Source organism: Cydia pomonella, chromosome 16 (assembly GCF_033807575.1).
Source record: "Cydia pomonella isolate Wapato2018A chromosome 16, ilCydPomo1, whole genome shotgun sequence".
NCBI lineage: Eukaryota > Metazoa > Arthropoda > Insecta > Lepidoptera > Tortricidae > Cydia > Cydia pomonella.
Genome location: NC_084718.1, coordinates 17,591,614 through 17,610,577, shown reverse-complemented (window position 1 = coordinate 17,610,577; position 18,964 = coordinate 17,591,614). Strand labels below are relative to the sequence as shown.

At 37.0% G+C, this 18,964-nt stretch overlaps 2 protein-coding genes and 1 non-coding gene across 3 annotated transcripts in view; 2 read left to right on the top strand and 1 right to left on the bottom strand.

Annotated features, from left to right (window-relative positions):
• The window catches only part of LOC133526427 (Golgi-specific brefeldin A-resistance guanine nucleotide exchange factor 1), a 56,226-nt gene that overhangs the window by 1,051 nt on the left and 36,211 nt on the right, over positions 1–18,964 (top strand). The window contains exons 2-11 of the mRNA XM_061863057.1: positions 3,937–4,055; positions 4,208–4,316; positions 4,936–5,097; positions 7,693–7,798; positions 9,547–9,743; positions 10,574–10,739; positions 11,604–11,772; positions 13,095–13,534; positions 14,554–14,719; positions 15,970–16,120. Of these exons, the coding sequence (XP_061719041.1) occupies positions 3,937–4,055; positions 4,208–4,316; positions 4,936–5,097; positions 7,693–7,798; positions 9,547–9,743; positions 10,574–10,739; positions 11,604–11,772; positions 13,095–13,534; positions 14,554–14,719; positions 15,970–16,120 (1,785 nt within the window). The remainder of the gene's footprint in view (positions 1–3,936; positions 4,056–4,207; positions 4,317–4,935; positions 5,098–7,692; positions 7,799–9,546; positions 9,744–10,573; positions 10,740–11,603; positions 11,773–13,094; positions 13,535–14,553; positions 14,720–15,969; positions 16,121–18,964) is intronic.
• LOC133526395 (tRNA (adenine(58)-N(1))-methyltransferase non-catalytic subunit TRM6) lies at positions 1,512–3,483 on the bottom strand. Its single transcript, XM_061863008.1, has 2 exons — positions 2,112–3,483; positions 1,512–1,605 (listed from the first exon to the last, which is right to left on the bottom strand). Exons 1-2 carry the CDS (start codon positions 3,363–3,365, stop codon positions 1,525–1,527), a joined length of 1,335 nt encoding a protein of 444 aa, XP_061718992.1. The 5' UTR covers positions 3,366–3,483; the 3' UTR covers positions 1,512–1,524.
• LOC133526735 (U11 spliceosomal RNA) lies at positions 5,985–6,117 on the top strand. Its single transcript, XR_009800767.1, has one exon. It is a non-coding gene; the product is annotated as a U11 spliceosomal RNA (small nuclear RNA).

Here is an 18,964-nt window from a genome sequence, read left to right as displayed (position 1 = left end):
GTGACATCAATATGAAAGTAAAGCAACTTTAGCCAAAAAATCTTGACATTGTAGGGACTGAAACATTATATTGAGTTATATTATATGGAGTTCACACTGTATGTTGGTATTTAGAAAGCATGGCATCAAATTTATCTTCTTATCTTTACTGTCTACTTCAATTCAAGTACTCGCTAGGTGTTATGAGTATTCTATTATGAAATGTGGAAAACTTTTACATGCTCAATTTCCTACATTGGCTAAAATGGACAGTCTCTTATATCAATATTTTCAAGAATGGAAAACTATCTTATTTTTTGTTTATTCAAATACAGTGGTATTCTTAAATACAGTTGTAGCCCAACAAAACACAACAATGAGTTTGACTGTGGGGTTCTCAGTCTCTAGTTATGTAACTAAAATAACTTATAGTAGGTAATAAGTTACTATAATCTACAATGTATGAAAATGCTTTTACATAGATTTAAATTAAGTCTTATTAATTAAGTATTTATAGCATAAACACCAGCTAAGTGGGAGTAGGACTGCATGGTGTCTCAAAAGTTTCATGAACTCATAATTTTTTTAATTTTTCAAGACAAAAGAAATGCCACTTTGTTTTATTAAAGGTTGAAATTCCATTGAAAGAGTGTACATAATGTATACTGCTATCGGCAATGTTGTAAACAATCCATTTTAAGAGGAGTGAAGATTAGATCAATGCTTTTGGAACTATATTTAACTCTAGTAACATTTGTATAAGTAAAAAATTACATTAAGTGATGTAAAATTTATTTCTTATGCACTTTCATGCTATAAAAATCTACTACTGACATTAAAATAACTATCAATTAGTCCTATATATATATATATATATATATATATATATATTATTATTATTATTATTTATTATTTTATTTGATACACTAGCAGCTCTTGGAGCTGATGCGTGTATATCGCAGCACTTGTGTTTATTTAGCACTTTTTAATGTTCTAATATATGCATATACCTATATTTTATTTTATATTTTATTTCGACCACCAGTCTGGCTAGTGGATAGTGACCCTGCTTATGAAGCCATTGGTGATTGTTCTTGCGTAAGGGCATTTATAAGCACAGATATTTGTTCCTGAGTCATGGATGTTTTCTGTGTATTTAAGTATTTCTATATTATATATGTCATTGTCTGAGTACCCACAACACAAGCGTTCTTGGCTTATTGTGGGACTTGGGTCAATTTGTGTAAGAATGTCTGTATACTATTTATTTATTTATTTATAATACAGGTAAATATTGTAAATGTGAACATTTTTACTTTTGTTACTTCATCACTCAAAAACTGCTTAACATATTTTGTTCAAACTTGGCAAGATAGTTAACAACTTTGAATAAGACATCTTAAGATATTTTTTATACCAGAATTATTAATTAATGTTATTATATAGTATGAAAGTAGTTAGAAAGGAGTCAGTTTAACTATTTTTATACAAAGAGTTATAGGAAAAGGCTAGTGTTAAATAAAACTAATAAATAACCATATTACTTTATTTCAAAACATAGCCCATCAACAGGAATCCACTAGCTCCATTCATCATCACCTCAGGGTGTGTCCGGTCTGGCAGAACCTAAAAATAAAAAGTCAATTTTGACTAAAAATATTTGACATCTAGAAGTGAAGAGTTTGCCTAAGCTCAAAAGTGTACAGTAGAATTCATAAATATGTATACATTTTTTTCACTTTATTGCCAATGGATTAAGACAGTTGTGGGCAAACTTTTTTCGTGGGGGCGAGAGTGTTTAAGAAATTTAAGAGGAGGGCCAGAATTGCAGCAAAACTATATTTTGATTTGATGATTGTGAGCCAATGCCATATACTTATTATTTCATAGGGCTGGATAAAAGCCTTCACGGGCTGGAGCCGGCCCGTGGGCCATACTTTGCCCACCACTGGATTAAGGTGAAGAAATGTATACATATTTATGAACATGACTGTACAATCAAATTTAGAAAAATGTAATTTAACTGGCTATACCTATTTTTACTAATTTTCAGTTTATAATCTCACATTAAAAATATTTTACTTTTTTTATAAGAACTTTAAACTTGAACACTAGAAAAAAAAGATATGCACCTGATAATTCCTCATCCAATTACAAGTCAGTTTTAATGCAGCAACATTACTTCTTATCTTCAAATTCATATACATTTTCTGCAAGGGCTCTGCCACTATATAATAAATTGCAAATGGCCGCCCCGGCTTCACAAATTGTACCAGTTCATCAAATAAATTCTGCGGGTCCTCTTTACAAGCAATGACTAAGGAATCTACTTTGCCTTTTAGTAATTCAGCTGCAGTAATGTTGTCAAAGTGCCATTTAGGTTTTTTAAACTCTTTTGGTTTGTCATCATTTTCTTTTATTTCTGAATTGTCAGCTGCTTTTTCCTCTGTATCTTGTTTTGCTTCTGTATCCTTTGAATTTTCTTCAAGCTTAGGTACTTTGCTTTGAAGTTCAGGACTCTCAGCCTTCCTTTTCAAGCTGTTATGCTCAGTTTTCTCATTTGTGTCATGTGTGTCAGAACCTTGGTAAAACTGTCTTAATACAGAGTAAATATTAACAGAGATACATCTGCTTGATTGTTCCTCTTTGTAATTCATAGCTAGTAATGCTTGTTTCTGAGACATGTTGCCTGGATGCATATGTATTAACTTGCCATCATTAGATTCGCCTATAGCACTCAATAATGCAGCTGCCAGTAACCCATTTGACCCTGAATCATATAAGAGATGGACTCCTTCCGATTGGATGTTAACAGCTGTCGTTATTTGTGATAATGTGTCAATGCGGATATTCTGTATTTTCCCTGGCTCCAACTTGTACATAATCTCTGATATCATGCGCAGATTCGGCTTAAGGATTTGAATGTACTCAAAATATTTCTTCTCTTTTTTCCTTAAGTATTTTTCTTGAGAAAACTCAGTTTTATTTGAAAAAGTGTTTGAATTTGATATTAAAGTTTCTACAATGTCTGATGCCTTTTTAGCGTCGTTTCTCAGTTCCTCAATCTCGGAATAAGATAGTTTTTGCGATTGTCCGTCGTCAATAATGTTTCTGTTGTCCGTGCCCGATGTCTTAACGTTAATTTCGTCTTTTAAATCGCCAGCTTCTTCTGTTAATTGTACAGAGAATTCCTTGGTCCTTTTTCCACCTTTTGGGATTAGTTTAAACACAGAATGGAACCGACAGCCTTCTACACCAGTTAAATTAACGCTGTCCCGTCCAATGTTGATATTAGAGTCCGGTTTATTGAATTTGTGTAGCTTCCTATAGTTTTGCTTCTGTATTACTATGTACTCCCCCACACGTATCGTGTTGTCTGGCGTCATTTTATTATTGAATTAACTTATATTTGATAAAGTTAATTCTAGTTATAAATATGTAAACTATATCGTGTACCAGCAGTCCAGTAGCACGTCACTCAATTAACATAACCTCAAAATGTAAACGTCACCGGGCGCGCTGCGCGGTTTGAGTTACGTTTTAAGACGTGTGTATTGTAATTAACACAAATCGGTTAAATTAAAATCTTTCAATTACTTCAAAATTATTTAGTACAAGAATTAATTAATATATAATTATTAAAATAGTCTTAAACTATCATCTATATCAGTGCAGATGGCGACACTGCTGCTTGTTTTTAACTAATAGCACACAGTAGCGCCATCTGTACGCAAATAAGAAAGTATAGTTTTTAATTCTCTTTAATTGATTACAATAATGTGGATAAAAATTCAATTATATAGCTAGACTATAAAGTCTATAAACCTGAAAACCTAAATCTAAAAGTAAATAATACTTAACTGAAAATAAAATACTAAAAAATATCCCCCTGCGGCATGGTGCCGTAGATTCTCTTTTGTATCTTTTATATTTTACCCATAACACTTTTAATTTCAGATCCGACACATCCCAGTGTGCCAGCTACCGTGGAAGACATCGCTGACGCGGTGACGCACGCACGGTTTGTCGGCACGGACCATTCGTCGGACGGCGTTGTGCTTATGAAAATATTACAGGTAACACTTCAAATCACCATCTCTCTCAAATCCAAATCTTGTAATAAGGAATAGCACCATGGATACTTCACCGAAATACGTTTACTGGAGAAGGCTCCCCTAGTGACCACCAAAACAAACTAAGTACAGGAGTGTGTCATTATGTTTTCCAGGTTTTGCGTACACTAATGCTGAGTCCGGAAGGCGCCATGCTGACTGATGATAGCGTGTGTGAGATCATGTTGAGCTGTTTCCGCATCTGCTTTGAAACTAGACTCACAGGTATGTTATTTATATCATGACAAACATTGCATATCTACTAGATATTCATTGGAGTCTCTCTAATTCTGCGCCCACTTTCAGCAACCAAGTGTGAGACATTATAAACGTTATATATTCATAGGAATACGTCTTTTATTATGGCTCTGGGGCTTGTCACGTTGGTGCACAGTAAACTACAACAGTTTAGGCTTTTTAGTCATGAAACTAGATGTCGCTAGTAGTAGATAGCCAACAAACTATACTGGCTTCTTTTTGGCATCTTATTTATAGATTATAGGTACTCGCGGGCTTAGTTTCTGCAACTCTACGTCATACAATTGCGCCTATTTTGTCGGCACTACTCTTACCAACCCAACTCTACCAAGAAGCCTAGCAGACCCTTGATGTTGCCGACGACTGCTGGGTGAGACCCCGGCGAACCGAGTTGTTGTGCCCGGTACTCTGCCACCCCTGGGCATTCGAGAATGACGTGGGCGGCTGTGTCTTCTGCCTCCATACACGCCCTGCAGAGGGGGCTATCTGTAGCACGTAGGGTAAACAAGTAGTGGGGCGTGGCTAGTTATGGCCCCAGTCAGAAGTTTTTGTAATCTTAATATGTCTTAACTTTTAATGTTTGCAGAGCTCCTCCGCCGCAACGCCGAGCAATGTCTCCGCGACATGACCCAGCTCATCTTCATGCGTTTGCCGCAGTTCCCCGCCGAAGATAACGCCGCTTTTGCAGCTGCTGCACTCTCACTCAATAAAAGAGACAAGCCTAAGAAGAAGATTACTTCAGCTAATAGTAAGTTTCCGGAAAGCTAGGCTTGAACTCTTTGAACACCACGCCTATCGTGTTCGGCGGGTCGGAACTCTGTCGGAATGCAAAAACGTTGATAAGCGTTTCTTAAAAAAATGTCACTATCGTCAATTTTGTATTTTTTAATAAATTTTGTGTTTTTTTCTACTCAGAATCACAAGCTCTTTCGATGCTAATATGATATAAAAATGTCCTAGAATATTTTCCTATTGTGTTACCATTTCCCCATATACTTTTTATGGCGGTAACAAAAAGGAAAGTATGAAAATTTTGTGCCAACTTTTTCTCCTATAAGGATGATAAGGGTTTACGATCCTGACTAGAAATAACATAAAAGTGGCAAAAAATGTCACATAAAAAAGTGGCAAAAAAACCGTCTGATATTGGACTACGCCGCTCGCGTCAGTTGACGTGTTTGGCGGTTTAAAGAATAAATAAAATGAAATATATAGTCTTACACCATTGATAGAGAACCTATTAAATCTTCTTTCAACTGTCAGGAAAATATTTGCCTCATTATTCATAAAAAAAAACAAGTCAAAATGAAAGACCAACGATTACAAATTAATATTAAGTTTGACAGATTTTTCTTTCACATGACGTACCTTATTGGGAGACAATTAATTTTAAGTGTATTAAAGATATCTAATCTAATCTTAGTAGCTAATTCAGCACTGTAGCGTGCTAATAGCACCAACACTTTAACCCCTTTTTAAACCTTGTTCACGACCTACTTAAAAATCAAACTGAATTCAACATTTAAAATTAGTCCCAACATTTCCCGCTAGATGTCGCTGTACCCCCCGCTGCCTCACGCTATTGTTAGTTTCCCGCGGCTCCTACAAGACGGGCGCGTCACGGCCGCCATGTTTAAAAAGGGTGTTTGCCGCTTTGATGGCACGTCGGCCGGCGACGGTCGGCGGAGTATGGTTATCAAGACATACTCAACACGTAATTTTTTTAATGGTGAGGCAGTTGGCTACCCCCTTATGTACCGGCGCCTCCTCTCTTTTTATTAATATTATTAAAATTGCAATTATTTTCTAGTTACAACTTATAATTATTAAAATTAAAAAGACATAATGGTTACTATTCGCTATGTGCACGACTGTCACGCAACCTTAGCATCCGCTAGCTATTAGGAGGAGGAGAACGCTGCCTAATCCGTTTGAGCTATAAAAACACAATCTATAGTGCGTTTGTCTATCTATCATGGCTCTACAGAAAAGTCCGCGATGTTGAATGTCTATATAACTTGTACGAAATGTTAAAGACGCTGTCCTTGGTTAGTTCCAATTTTCACCACCGCACGCGCTGCGATCGCTTTCCTTACCCCCACCATGCACTTCGCACGTAGCCAATATGACTCGTAAAGTACTGAATAATACTATTGATATCTTTATCTATGTATATTGGATTAAATATTTTAAATTAGCTTACTAATTTAAGGCTACAATATGTTACACTGTTTTACGCGTTGAGTAGTTTGTCTCAAGTGACCAATGTCCATAATAGGCTACTGTAACCACTTATCGAAACTCCAGCCAAACACTGGATCTATCAGAAAAGCACACTTTGAAGTACCTGTATTGGTTAATATTCTTCCTCGCGTTGTCCCGGCGTTTATTCACAGCTCATTGGAGCCTGGGGTCCGCTTGGCAACTGATCCCTAGAATTGGCGTAGGCACTAGTTTTTACGAAAGCGACTGACATCTGACCTTCCACCGAGAGGGTAAACTAAGCCATATTCGGATTAGTCTGGTTTCCTCACGATGTTTTCCTTCACTGAAAAGCGACTGGTGAATATCAAATAATATTTCGTACATAAGTCCCGAAAACTCATTGATACGAGCCGGGGTTTGAACCCGTGACCTCCGGCACGCTCTTACCTCTAGGCCTACAGGGCTTCACCTGTATCGGTCAATGAACACCCAAATTACCGTGACGTTTTTATTATCTTATCATATATCGTTTGTTATATACAGTGATCGGATTTTCCAGTGCAACACCGTGGGATAAGTAGAAAACGTAATATGGATATGACCAAAATTCTCGGATTTCGTTTGAAAAAAATTATATCGATATGATAGGTATACTTAAATACGCAGCTCAAATTACGAATATACTCGTAAACTAAATCTTTATCAACGCATTGAATATTCTTTACTTTAATTTAATGTAAACCTTTAAACACCTGTAGTATTTTTAATAGATATCCATATTATTTGTTATTATTATCACATATAACGCGGTTTATCAATACTTCAATAGGTTGTATAGTGTTTGTATGCATTTTTGTTTCGGTATTTTATTAATATATGCATATTATAAAAACCTATACCTTAGAGTTAAGATGAATAAAGGAAATACTAATGCTTATTAAATGCACAATGCACATACACGTATTTTCCGAAAATATTTATATTACGCGACAAAATGTTACTAAAATTTACTGAATGTAAATTAATAGTTGTGGAATCCCGGGGTATACCCATATTAGTATAATGTTTGAGGTCATTCACCCCGTGTTGCACCGGGAAATCTGATCACTGGTTATATACCTACTTATTTTTTTTTCAGGCACGAACTCGCTGGAAAGGAAATCATCAATGACAGAACCTGCCAGCCCGACTGTCGACCCCGACACGGACGCAGAAGCTAAGAAGGCTGACAGTCTTCGAAATAGGTGTGCTATATTTGTCTATTTAAATAAGTTGGATTGGATCTTACTTTTTTTAACACGCTTTTATTAGGTCGACCTGTATGTAACTATGTAATGGAATCTAAGGTAACTAATTTAACCATCTTCCAAGGATCGTAGCGTCATGAAAATTGGCAGCTGTATGTAGTTCTGATGACAATACAATAATATGGTACTGTCGAACTGATCTGATGATGGAGCCGGAAGATATGAACTGGAACTTCATGATGGAACATCGTATCATAGCTGTGTTTGGATTTGTTAGAAAAGTCTTGTAATGAACTTTGACCACGATTAGGTCAAGGTCTGATGATGAAGCCGGAAGATAGACACTGGCATTCCATGATGGAATATCGTATCATAGTCGTGTTTGCACTTGTGATAAAGGTCACGTAATGGACTTAGAACACGATCAGGTTTTTTTACGTGCATTTATAAAAGCGTGTTTTTCTAGTGTTTTTTAAACTATTAACTTATTTAACCCTGACAGAGGCTAAGGGTTAAGGCCTAGTAAGGTCGTGTTCTTCTCTCTCTCATTGAGTGTAAACGAGAGCGAGATGGGAGTGCGTGCCCGGGAGCGCTGATATCATGTTTTTAAATTTTAATTTTTTGTACGCTTAAATAAGGTAGTTTTCAGAATATATACTGTGTTTTTTTATTTCCGTTAATTTCAAGGGTGCACTCCTGAGCTTAAATTAAGTAACTTTCTCAAAGACACCGGTATTCTTATTAAATCCATTTCGGAGATAATCAATTTTTATTTTAATCTTATAAGGCCCCTGCGAGCGTGCCTTAGGGCCTGTTTACATATTATGTCCCAAAGTTAACGAAATTCAATAAAAACACGGTGTAGTGGGCCCAATTAGTGTGACTCGTGTAAGTTGTTAAGAAAAGTTAATTGCTGTCAGTTTTGTATAAGGAAGTATTACTGCAATGTTCTGCCGCCAGAGAGAGTGCTGCTCACACATTCTAAACCATAGAGTAACTTAAACAGTTTTTTGAGAAGTTTTCACTATCACATGGATGCATCAAGGCGGTTTGTTTGCAGACCGCGAAACGCGAAAATCGATATTTCGTTATCTGCCTTTTTATCGCTCAAATACGCAAGAGTGATAGACTTCAATTTTCGTGTTTCGTGGTAGGCCCTCAGTATGTGCTAGAGGTGCCCCCTACGCAGACTTTTGCGTAATATCCCCTATTAAAATGCTCACATTTTAATCTTCATTCATTATGGATGCCTTTAACGCCGAATGGCGAATAAGTTAAACTTTTAACTTATTAAACTTCTAGAATTAGTTATGAAGCGGTGGTGGCCGGGTCCGACTTTCAATCCGGAGGTCGCGGGTTCAAATCCTGGCTCGTACCAATGAGGGTTTCGGAACTTATGTACGAAACATCATTTGATATTTACCACTAGCTTTTCGGTGAAGGAAAACATCGTGAGGAAACGTGCATATATCTGAGAAGAAATTCAAAGGTGTATGTGAAGTCCCCAATCCGCATTGGGCTAGCGTGGGGACTATAGCCCGAGCCCTCTCGCGCATGAGAGTGCTCGGGCAGTGAGAGTGACTGCTGGGCACAGAGCAGTGGGACGTATATAGGCTGAATTATTATATCATTATTTAAACTTCTATTTTTGTAAAGTCTGTTAACTAATATGCTGGTCAATGGTTTTGTATGTACCACTATGTTTTCTTAAAGATTTTACATACTGTACAATATGTTTCCTACAGCCAAGACAAAAACCTAATAAACGAAGCGGAAATAACCATAGAGCCCGTGGAATCGATCAAGAGCCCTAAGAAACATACACGCCACTCCTCTATGGATCTGGCGACCACAGACAATTCGTCCATAGCACAACTGGTGGAGAAGTGCGTCAGTGCCGACGAGACAGAGACAGAGAGAGCGGCGGAGGAACCTGCAGAAGGTAAGAGAAAGACAAAAAAGTGAACACAAGACCACCCCCAACTGGTTCTCATCGCGTGCTCAGCGCGCTGCGCAGCGAGCGACAGTACGCGGCGCGCAGCTATCGTGAACGCTACTCATGCACTGTTAGCGCTTGAAAAAGGAGACCAAGGATCTCCGAAACATGTCGCTCGAATTACTAAAAATATGTGAGTTAAGATTAGTCTGGTGGAGGATCCGTGCGAAATCGCATTTTCATACAAACGTATAGTCTATTTTACAAGCTTTTATTTACTTTCACCTGACCGTTGTCTGTTTGTAATCAAATCTTGCAAGTCAAATTTAACCCACTTCCCAGTTATATAATAATATATTTTTGAATTGATTTTGTTACAAATTTGCAACCAATTTGGTTTCGTTGTTTTAACTTGGCCAGTTTTTATTTAAAGTACATTTTGTTGCAACGTCTGTAGAAGCCTTAACTGTTTTATCAGCGCCTTAAATTAGGCGCTGATAAAAAAAAGAACTGAATATGCACAATCAATCTGATCTCCAACATGTGCAAGATAGCTATACTCTGTATCTTTAGGTATATAAATAAAAGTAAACAAAATCTACCCTCAAATACCCTTAAGTCAGTTGAGGGTAAATGAAAACATTACATATGATCAAATAATGTAGGTTAAAGTCAAGTTGTTCAGTGACAGATCCAGGCGGTTTTGTATTTGGTTGGTTAACCAATAAATGTTATAAATACCCGAAAATGTACAAATTGTTAGTTTACTTTTATTTAAATACCTAAAGATACAGAGTATATGGACGGAAGTTTCATTGCTATATTTTGTTCTGCAGTTCTAACCCCAGAATCAGACCCCGACGGTACAACTCCATCCAAACCAGCTGAAGAAACAGAGAAACTGGAAGAATACGTCAACCACCGAGGAATACGTTTCACGCAGCAAGATGAGGCACAAGACCTACAGCCTTATGGGCTCGCCTGCGTTCGAGAGGTTTTTAGGTACGTAAAAAAGAAGTGTACAGGTTTTTAAACGGTCGGCAACGCGCATGTAACACCTCTGGAGTTGCAGGCGTCTATAGGCTGCGGTGACTGCTTACCATCAGGCGGGCCGTATGCTTGTTTGCCACCGACGTGGTATAAAAAAAACGTAACAGCAAAGAGAATTTGAAATAGAGGCGGAATGTCAAAGTAAACTTTGTAGTCACAGTAAATTTACTGCCATCTTTCGACACGTGTTGAAAACTTTTAGAACGCCATTCTTTCATCGTTATTCTTTCACCGATAAGTGTTAAATCTGTCAAATATCAAAAAGTGGCACCATCTACTCGAGCATATGCCAATAAAGGTATGATATGGCACCATCGCTCGAGAAGATGCCTTTGGCTTATGTTCTATGCTCCAACTCCATTTCAAATTCTCTTTGGTTAATACATTTGCTAAATTTTATCTTATAAGTAATTTCTGAGTTGACTGCTGATTGCCGCTGATCAGTCCGTCAACTGTGGTTGGTGCAAATAATTGATAGTCTCTTAATCTCCCTAAATCTCTAAGTTCCACTGATTTTTGACTCAGGGTAGTTATCCTGAGTAAACAAGTTTCTTTCGGGTTTTAAATTTTACATATAGGACTAATCAAGTTCGAGGAAGGGAGTAATAAATTGTTATAATTTTTCGTTGTTTGACAGAAAGAAAAAAATAAAATACATTTATTTAACGACACTACACATTACATATGGGAAAAGAAAACATACAGAGATAAAAACATTGGACGCTAAAATAGGATCCCCACTCATCTGCTGCGGCAATCCGTGGCGCTGGTTTATAAATGCTATCAAGTTTTTAAGACCTAATTTATCTTCCCCAGGTTCATAATATCGTTATGCAATCCCCTGGACACCCAGAACACGTCCGGCATGGTGCACCTCGGGCTCTGCCTGGCCGGTACCGCGCTAGAAGTTGGCGCAGATCAGTTGGCGCGGTACCCTTCGCTTTTATACTTGGTGAAGGACCCGCTGTGTAGGAACTTGCTTAGTGTAAGTATTATAATAAATATTATAGGACATTATTACACAAATCGACTAAGTCCCACAGTAAGCTCAATAAGGCTTGTGTTGAGGGTACTTAGACAACGATATATATAATATATAAATATTTATATCAAATATCCATGTAACAAATATCCATGCTCATCACACGAATAAATGCCCTTACCAGGATTTGAACCCGAGACCATCAGCTTCGTAGGCAGGCCCACTAGGCCAAACAGGTCGTCAAAGTATTACATTGATGACCGAAAAATATTTATTTCTAAGATGGATTGAAATTATTGTGTACTTGGTAGTCAAGTTTAGCTTTGGCGCTAGCTTCCTTTTTGTGCTCAAAAGCCATTTTGAACATTGTGCCTATCTGTGGCGCCATCTATTAGATCAAAGGCCGAAGGTATGGCGACATCGTTTCAAGCGATGGCGCCTTAACCTTTAGGTTGGGCCCGGTGAGATGGCGCCACTTTATCCTTTTTAAAAATTTAACACATATCACTGAAAGAATAAGGATCAAAGTAAAATGGCGTTCTAAAAGTTTTAATCATGTGTTTTTTTTTTTATACTACGTCGGTCAAACAAGCATGCGGCCCGCCTGATGGTAAACAGTCTCCGTAGCCTATGTGAGCCTGCAACTCCAGAGAAGATACATGCGCGTTGCCGACCCTAACACCCCTCCCCCTAGTTGAGCACTGGCAACCTTACTCACCGGCAGGAACACAACAATATGAGTAGGGTCTAGTGTTATTTGGCTGCGGTTTTCTGTAAGGTGGAGGTACTTCCCCAGTTGGGCTCTGCTCTAGATCTGGAATGACATCCGCTGCGCTGTGCCCTACCACACAAAGCGAGATGACATTCACAATGCCCATACCTCTCTTGTGGACGTAGTTTAAGGACGTATCCGGGTCCAGAATGTGTCGAAAGATGGCAGTAAATTCGCGTGACTACAAAGTTTTCTTTGATAATAGACCTCTATTTCAAATTCTCTTTGGTATGAGTGATGAAAACTAGTTTATACTTATAAAAGCTGATGTAAATATCATGTGTACTTGTTAGTCAAATTTAGTTATATTGGGCGCTAACTGTTTTGCTTTGCTCAGAACAGAAGCCACCTGAAACATAAGAGCTATCCAAAACATCTGTTATTCTCAAAATTCTTAGAAACTTTTTAGACTTAATACGCCCACGCAAATTATGTAAAATCCATGTAAACTAAATTTAATTGACATTCAACAATTTTTATCGTAGTCTTAGAATTAAGAATGCTAAAATATGCTTAAAAATTGGTTAAAAAAAAATCTTTTATTGTTTTACAGTTGCTGAGCACAGAGCGGATATCCATATTCGCCCTGGACCTCCAAATAACCTTCCTACTCTTCGAGGCCCTCCGTTTCCACCTCAAATTCCAAATGGAGGCCTTCTTCAAAAAAATCATAGAAATAGTATCCATGGATGTCTCCAAAGCGAACTACGAACTTAAGGAAATACAGCACCTGACCTTAGAAAGTCTAGCACAGATATTTAGAATACCCGGGATTTGTAACGAGTTATATTTGAACTATGACTGCGATATATATTGTATGAATGTTTTTGAAGAAATGACTAAGTTGTTATCAAAGAATGTTGTATCGGCAACGTCTTATAATATACATACGTTGTCTTTGGAGGCGCTTATGACTATAATAGAAGCTATTGAAATGAGTAATCCGAAGGAGAGTGAGACGGAAGTTGTGGTTGAAGAGGAGGAAAAAGAAAGGTATAGTTTTTTTTAGTGTTGTGTACAAAAGTAATAAAGCCCGAATTAGCTATGAATCGTTTGTCTTTATCTGTCATTTGGACTTACGTATTTGTAAGTAAGGGATAAAACATAATTTAACTAATTCAGGCTCGTAACGTTTTATGAATTATGATTATGAATAAGGGAGTTAACTTTTTGGAGTACATATTGAATTTGGATTCATTTATGTGTCTCTGTCTTTATAAATATGTAGAATCCGAGTTTGTTTTATGAGAATTTTACTAATATCTCAGTTACCTAGATAATTATTATCCTATATAAAAACTTAAATCACTAGAGGTGCACCGGATATTCGGTTACTATCCGGTATCCGGCCCAGATTTTAATATCTGGCCGGATTCTGGATATTAACGTATTATACGGCCGGATACCGGGTAGTAAATTTGCTTTATTTTGGGGTATACACATTAAATTTTAAAACCAATCACGGCCATAATCTAAGTTGTCTATTATTATAAAAATCCACACGTAAGTAACATTTGCGTAACACATCCAACGTATTATTTGTTTATAGCTAAATACGCGAGCGCACGTGTACTATAAACTAAATTACTCCCTAATTAAATAATAAAACTCGTTTCGAACCTAGAAATGCACGACGTGCACCTACAAAATTCAAAACATTCCACCTGACGAATATCCGGCGACCGGATACTGAGTATTCGGCCGACGGTCAGGCCGAATATCCGGTATCCGGCCAAACAACTAACCGATGCATCTGTAAAATTTACAATAATTCGTTTCCAAATAGTTCGTGAGGTTGTCCATGTATTATCAAAGGCGGCATACTTCAAGTCATTCGACTTTAGCTACCCTTTTGTTATTTTTTTTAAATATTGTACGAATGTTAAATAATTTGGACTTATGACCCATTGTCCGACGACAGATGAAGGACATAATTTGCACCAAAATTCCTTGTGCAGTTGATTTAATTAATGGCTCCAATTGTTACTAAATAACATTTTATTATATTACAGGAAATGTGGTCACGTCAGCCTAGAGTTAGGCGGTATGGAGGACTCAGTGAGTGACATTACACATGACATAAGTCAGTATTTCGGTTGCGGGCGGACCGGCCGGCATAAGATTGTGTCAGATGTGCCTTCAGAAGCCGAGTTGGACAATATTAGGAACATGAAAAAGGTAATTTTGAAATTATGTTACTCATATAATTTACGTTGTTTAAACGAGAATAAAATATTTTATAATAATTTTGACGATCTGGGTTCAAATCCTGGTAATTCGGGTGATGAACACGGATATTTTTTCCTGTGTCATGGGCATTTTCTATGTATTTAAGTATTTATAAATATATATATTATATATCGTTGTCTAAGTACCCACAACACAAGCCTTATTGAGCTTACTGTGGGACTTAGTCAATATGTGTAATAATGTACGATAATATTTATTTTTTTAAATAAGACTTTCTTATGCATAATGAAAAAACCTTGCCTTCACATAAAAAAAAAAAAATAATTAAAGAAATATTAGTAGTTTTATAACACAAAACCGATTAGAAATGAAACTAAAAAATCTCGGTTACTGATGAAGTTAAAGTGACGTCACAAAGTTTGTGACTCCCCCTCCGCCTTGTCGCAACATGTCACATTTTCTTGACTTCTCCCCCCTAAGCGTGTGATGTAATGACCCCATTATAAGGGTTTATTTGCACATTCACACCGTTTCTAGTCACCAAAGGGAGTTTCAAATAGAGGAGAATTGTCAAGGAAAACTTTGTAGCCACAGTTAATTTACTGCCATCTTTCGACACATGATCAAAACTTTTAGAACGCCATTTGACTTTGATCCTTATTCTTCCATTGTTGTTGATCCAAGGCACGCCAGAGGTGCAAAGGGCCTTCAAGCTCGCGTCACGCCTTCCTATCTTCAGCTCGCTTTCCGGCCTCGCTCCAGCTCAACCCGACCGCTGACGGACCGTTGTCAAGAGTGTACAGGGCGCTTTCGCCTTTGATCTATCAGATGGCGCCACTTTTTGATATTTAACAAATAGGGAGCGTGCATGAACTATAGGAGGCAGCACAGGAGCCGTCAGATTTTTGGCGCGAGACGTAAATGTGATGTTTTTTGTTCCGATGTAGCCCACAAGATGGCAGAACCTACTATGCACAAGAAAACACTTGACGTGTAAATGTGCCTGTTTATGGTTCCGATTCAGACCACAAGATGGCAGACCCTCCAACGCGCACGGTCCCTATCAGTGAAAGAAAAAAGATTGAAGTCAAATGGCGTTCTAAAAGTTTTAATCATGTGTCGAAAGATGGCAGTAAATTTACTGTGGCTACAAAGTTATCTTCGACAATCCATCTATATTTCAAATTCTCTTTGCTATTCACTCATCAATATCTAACGATGTTTTTTTTTGTGTTCAGTGGGTGACGCAAGGAACGGAACTCTTTAACCAGAAGCCAGAGCGAGGTATCGAGTACTTACAAGAGCATGGAGTTCTCAAAACGCCGCTGGACCCTGAAGAAGTAGCGCTTTTCTTGAGGGAGAATCCTGATTTGGACAAGAAAATGATTGGTAAGCTAGTATATTATTTTAGATGATAAGTTCAAGTTCAAGTTCAAATATACTTTATTCATGTAGGCCATAGATATAAGAAGTAAGGAGATTTATAATGAAGCATAATTTCAACGAGTCTCGCTGTCTCCAACTGTCCCCCACCACATCATTAAAGGCGTGGCCAGACAACCAACTCACGCGCTGTGATTGGCCAAACCGCGCGGTGTAGGAGCCTAGAGCGGCGGCACTAGAGTGAGGACAATTCGATAGAGCTATCGATATTTTACATGTTCTGAACATGGCCTTAGAGTTTTGACATTTTTGTTTTATGTAATAATTGCCATAGACTTAATTTATATTCCTTTAAATTTTTGACCTTATTTACGAGCTAAGAATTTTAAGGTACGTGTAAGGTATATTAGTTGATCCATAAGTTCTCTCACAAAGGTTTTTAGTGATAAAATGTAATAGGTACAAAGCTTTTAATTTTAAAAAAACATGTACCATGATGCGAAAGCTTGTTTATGCTTAACTAATCAAATTCGTTTAAATTTTAGTCATTATTTGATGTAATGTTTGTTTAAATTGTTTACTTTGGGATTGTCTGAACTGCGAAAGCAAGTTATAGTATATTATATTGTAAGTATAATGCACCATTAAATAAGCTTTTAAATCATGTGTACGGTACGAATAATAAGGAAAGAGTAATCATAATTATCAGTAAAAATCTTTCTGATAGAACTTTTGGATCGACTAAGTATACAATATAGTATTATTTTAATCATATTTATATTCTATCGTTATGTATAAATGAGGCGAAGTGTAACTGGAAACATTTTTCTTGAAAATGATCCGAACAAATAACACTTTTCTCGCTCGTTAACCAGTTAAGGTCTCTACCTGTAACATCTATCTATTTTTCTTTAATACTGGGATTTTTCGGGAAACTGAAAAAAATTGCAATCATGAACATATTTGATTATACCTAGTGCAGTTATTCGAATCGTTGCTAAGAACCTGAATAAAATATACTTATAGGTATAAACTATAATGTTATAAATAAATTGTACTTAATTAAATCAGTTTATTTTTTGGCTCACCTATTCGATTTTTAATCCAAATTAATAAGTATTAAATTAAACATTAGGTGCATATAAAATAATTGCAAAATTGTACTTGAAAAATAATTACTTTCATACACACTATACCCAAACATTTTTATCGATAACGCTCAAAGATCAATTATATGTACGAGCACCACTCTACTTCGCGGCGTCAATGAAGGGAGCGGTTGGCGGTCGTACCAAGAAACAATAATGCCACTGTGAATATCGTTAGCGGTTTAATGCATTGCGCCGTTGCTAAGGACACTACAAATAGTTTTCCATGCCAAAGCGTCAATGTAGAATGCATTGACAAATTGCCACGCGTTTGTATGACAGCATGGTCTGACTCAGAAAAATCATATGTCACTGGATTTATTTGTTAAAATGTGTGGTTTTATAGACTAATACGTGAAATAAATTGGACTCGCATGTGGTATGTAACTCCATGATCCTTATAGTTTTTGGATGGACTCCTATTTCGACACAAAATAACGCTATAATTCGGCATTTCAATAAAATTGACGCGCACATTGTTCAATGACAGCTAATTTGCTACTGTCTTACGGCGGGCCGGTATGGCCACGATGTGGCCATGTCGCGGCGACACGCGCCACGCCTCCGTCAGCCATCTAGTACTTTCTATGATCTGAGATGTAGGCCTAGCAACAAGCACTTATGAATAGTAAGACAGTATTACATATAATTATCTTAAGCTAATTATCAGAGCAATTTATTGATGTTGTAAATATTATTCCATATATAATACTAATGAATATAATTCATAGATCAAATTTAATACTAAGAATTTCACAAAATATCGTCATACAACAAAAAAAAAACAATTGTATAGAAAATACTAGTCTAGAATGTTTCTAGAATAAATTCTAAATGTCAAACAAATGATCTAAAAAATAAAAACAACAAAGGAAGTACATACATTGGATATATTGTGCACTGATAGTATGAAAGGCTAAACAGAGATGTCACGAATAGTGGTTTTGGCCGAATATTCGGCCCCTCTCTCGGCCGAAGCGCCGAATATTCGGCACAACTTACGTATATTTTGAGTCACATTTATTATGAAAACTGTTGGCCAAGCGCCATCACAGCACGTTTGTTAAGATTTCATTTTTGTTGCTCAGAACAAGTGAATGTAGTTGAGTCAATCAAATGTTTGTAATCACAAAAATTTGTAATCATAATAACAAATGTTCATCGATTCCAATCTGGAGCTTTTGACTTTCACTCGATAGAAAAAAATCCTCAAACATAGGTCTAAGACGCATCTTAAAATTTTGGATTTTTTTGCACAAAAGCTAAAAATATGACAACTGCTAAAAATGTGCAATTTTATTTTTAAAGGAACTCATCGATTACTTTCTTTTTAGTTAAAAATTACAAAAAAAATAAATTAATAAACATGATATCCGCGGTCCCGAGCTCGCACAGCCATCTCGCTCGCGCTTACGGCCAGTGAGAGTGAGAGAAGAACCTGAATCGACGGCCTTACACTACATGCTCCCTTGAGCTTAGAACGCACTGAGATTAATTTCTTGCGGTTTCTCTTTCTTCAGTCTTGCACGTGCGAGCGCTTATGAAGCATGCCGTATTTTACACTTTTTGCGGTTCTGAAACCGCAAGAAATTAATCGCAGTGCATTCTAAGCCTAAGGTATTTCCAATTTCTTAGTCCAATATGTATTTGCAGCTCACATTTTGCTTAATGAGAGAGTGAGACGCAATGCACATTGGACAGA

Coding starts and splice junctions, on each gene's coding strand:
- LOC133526395 (XM_061863008.1), bottom strand. CDS start 3,365: ATGACGCCAGACAACACGATACGTGTGGGGGAGTACATAGTAATACAG. Junction 1,606..2,111: donor ATTGGATGAGGAATTATCAG/GTGCATATCTTT, acceptor TTTTATTTTTAG/GTTCTGCCAGACCGGACACA.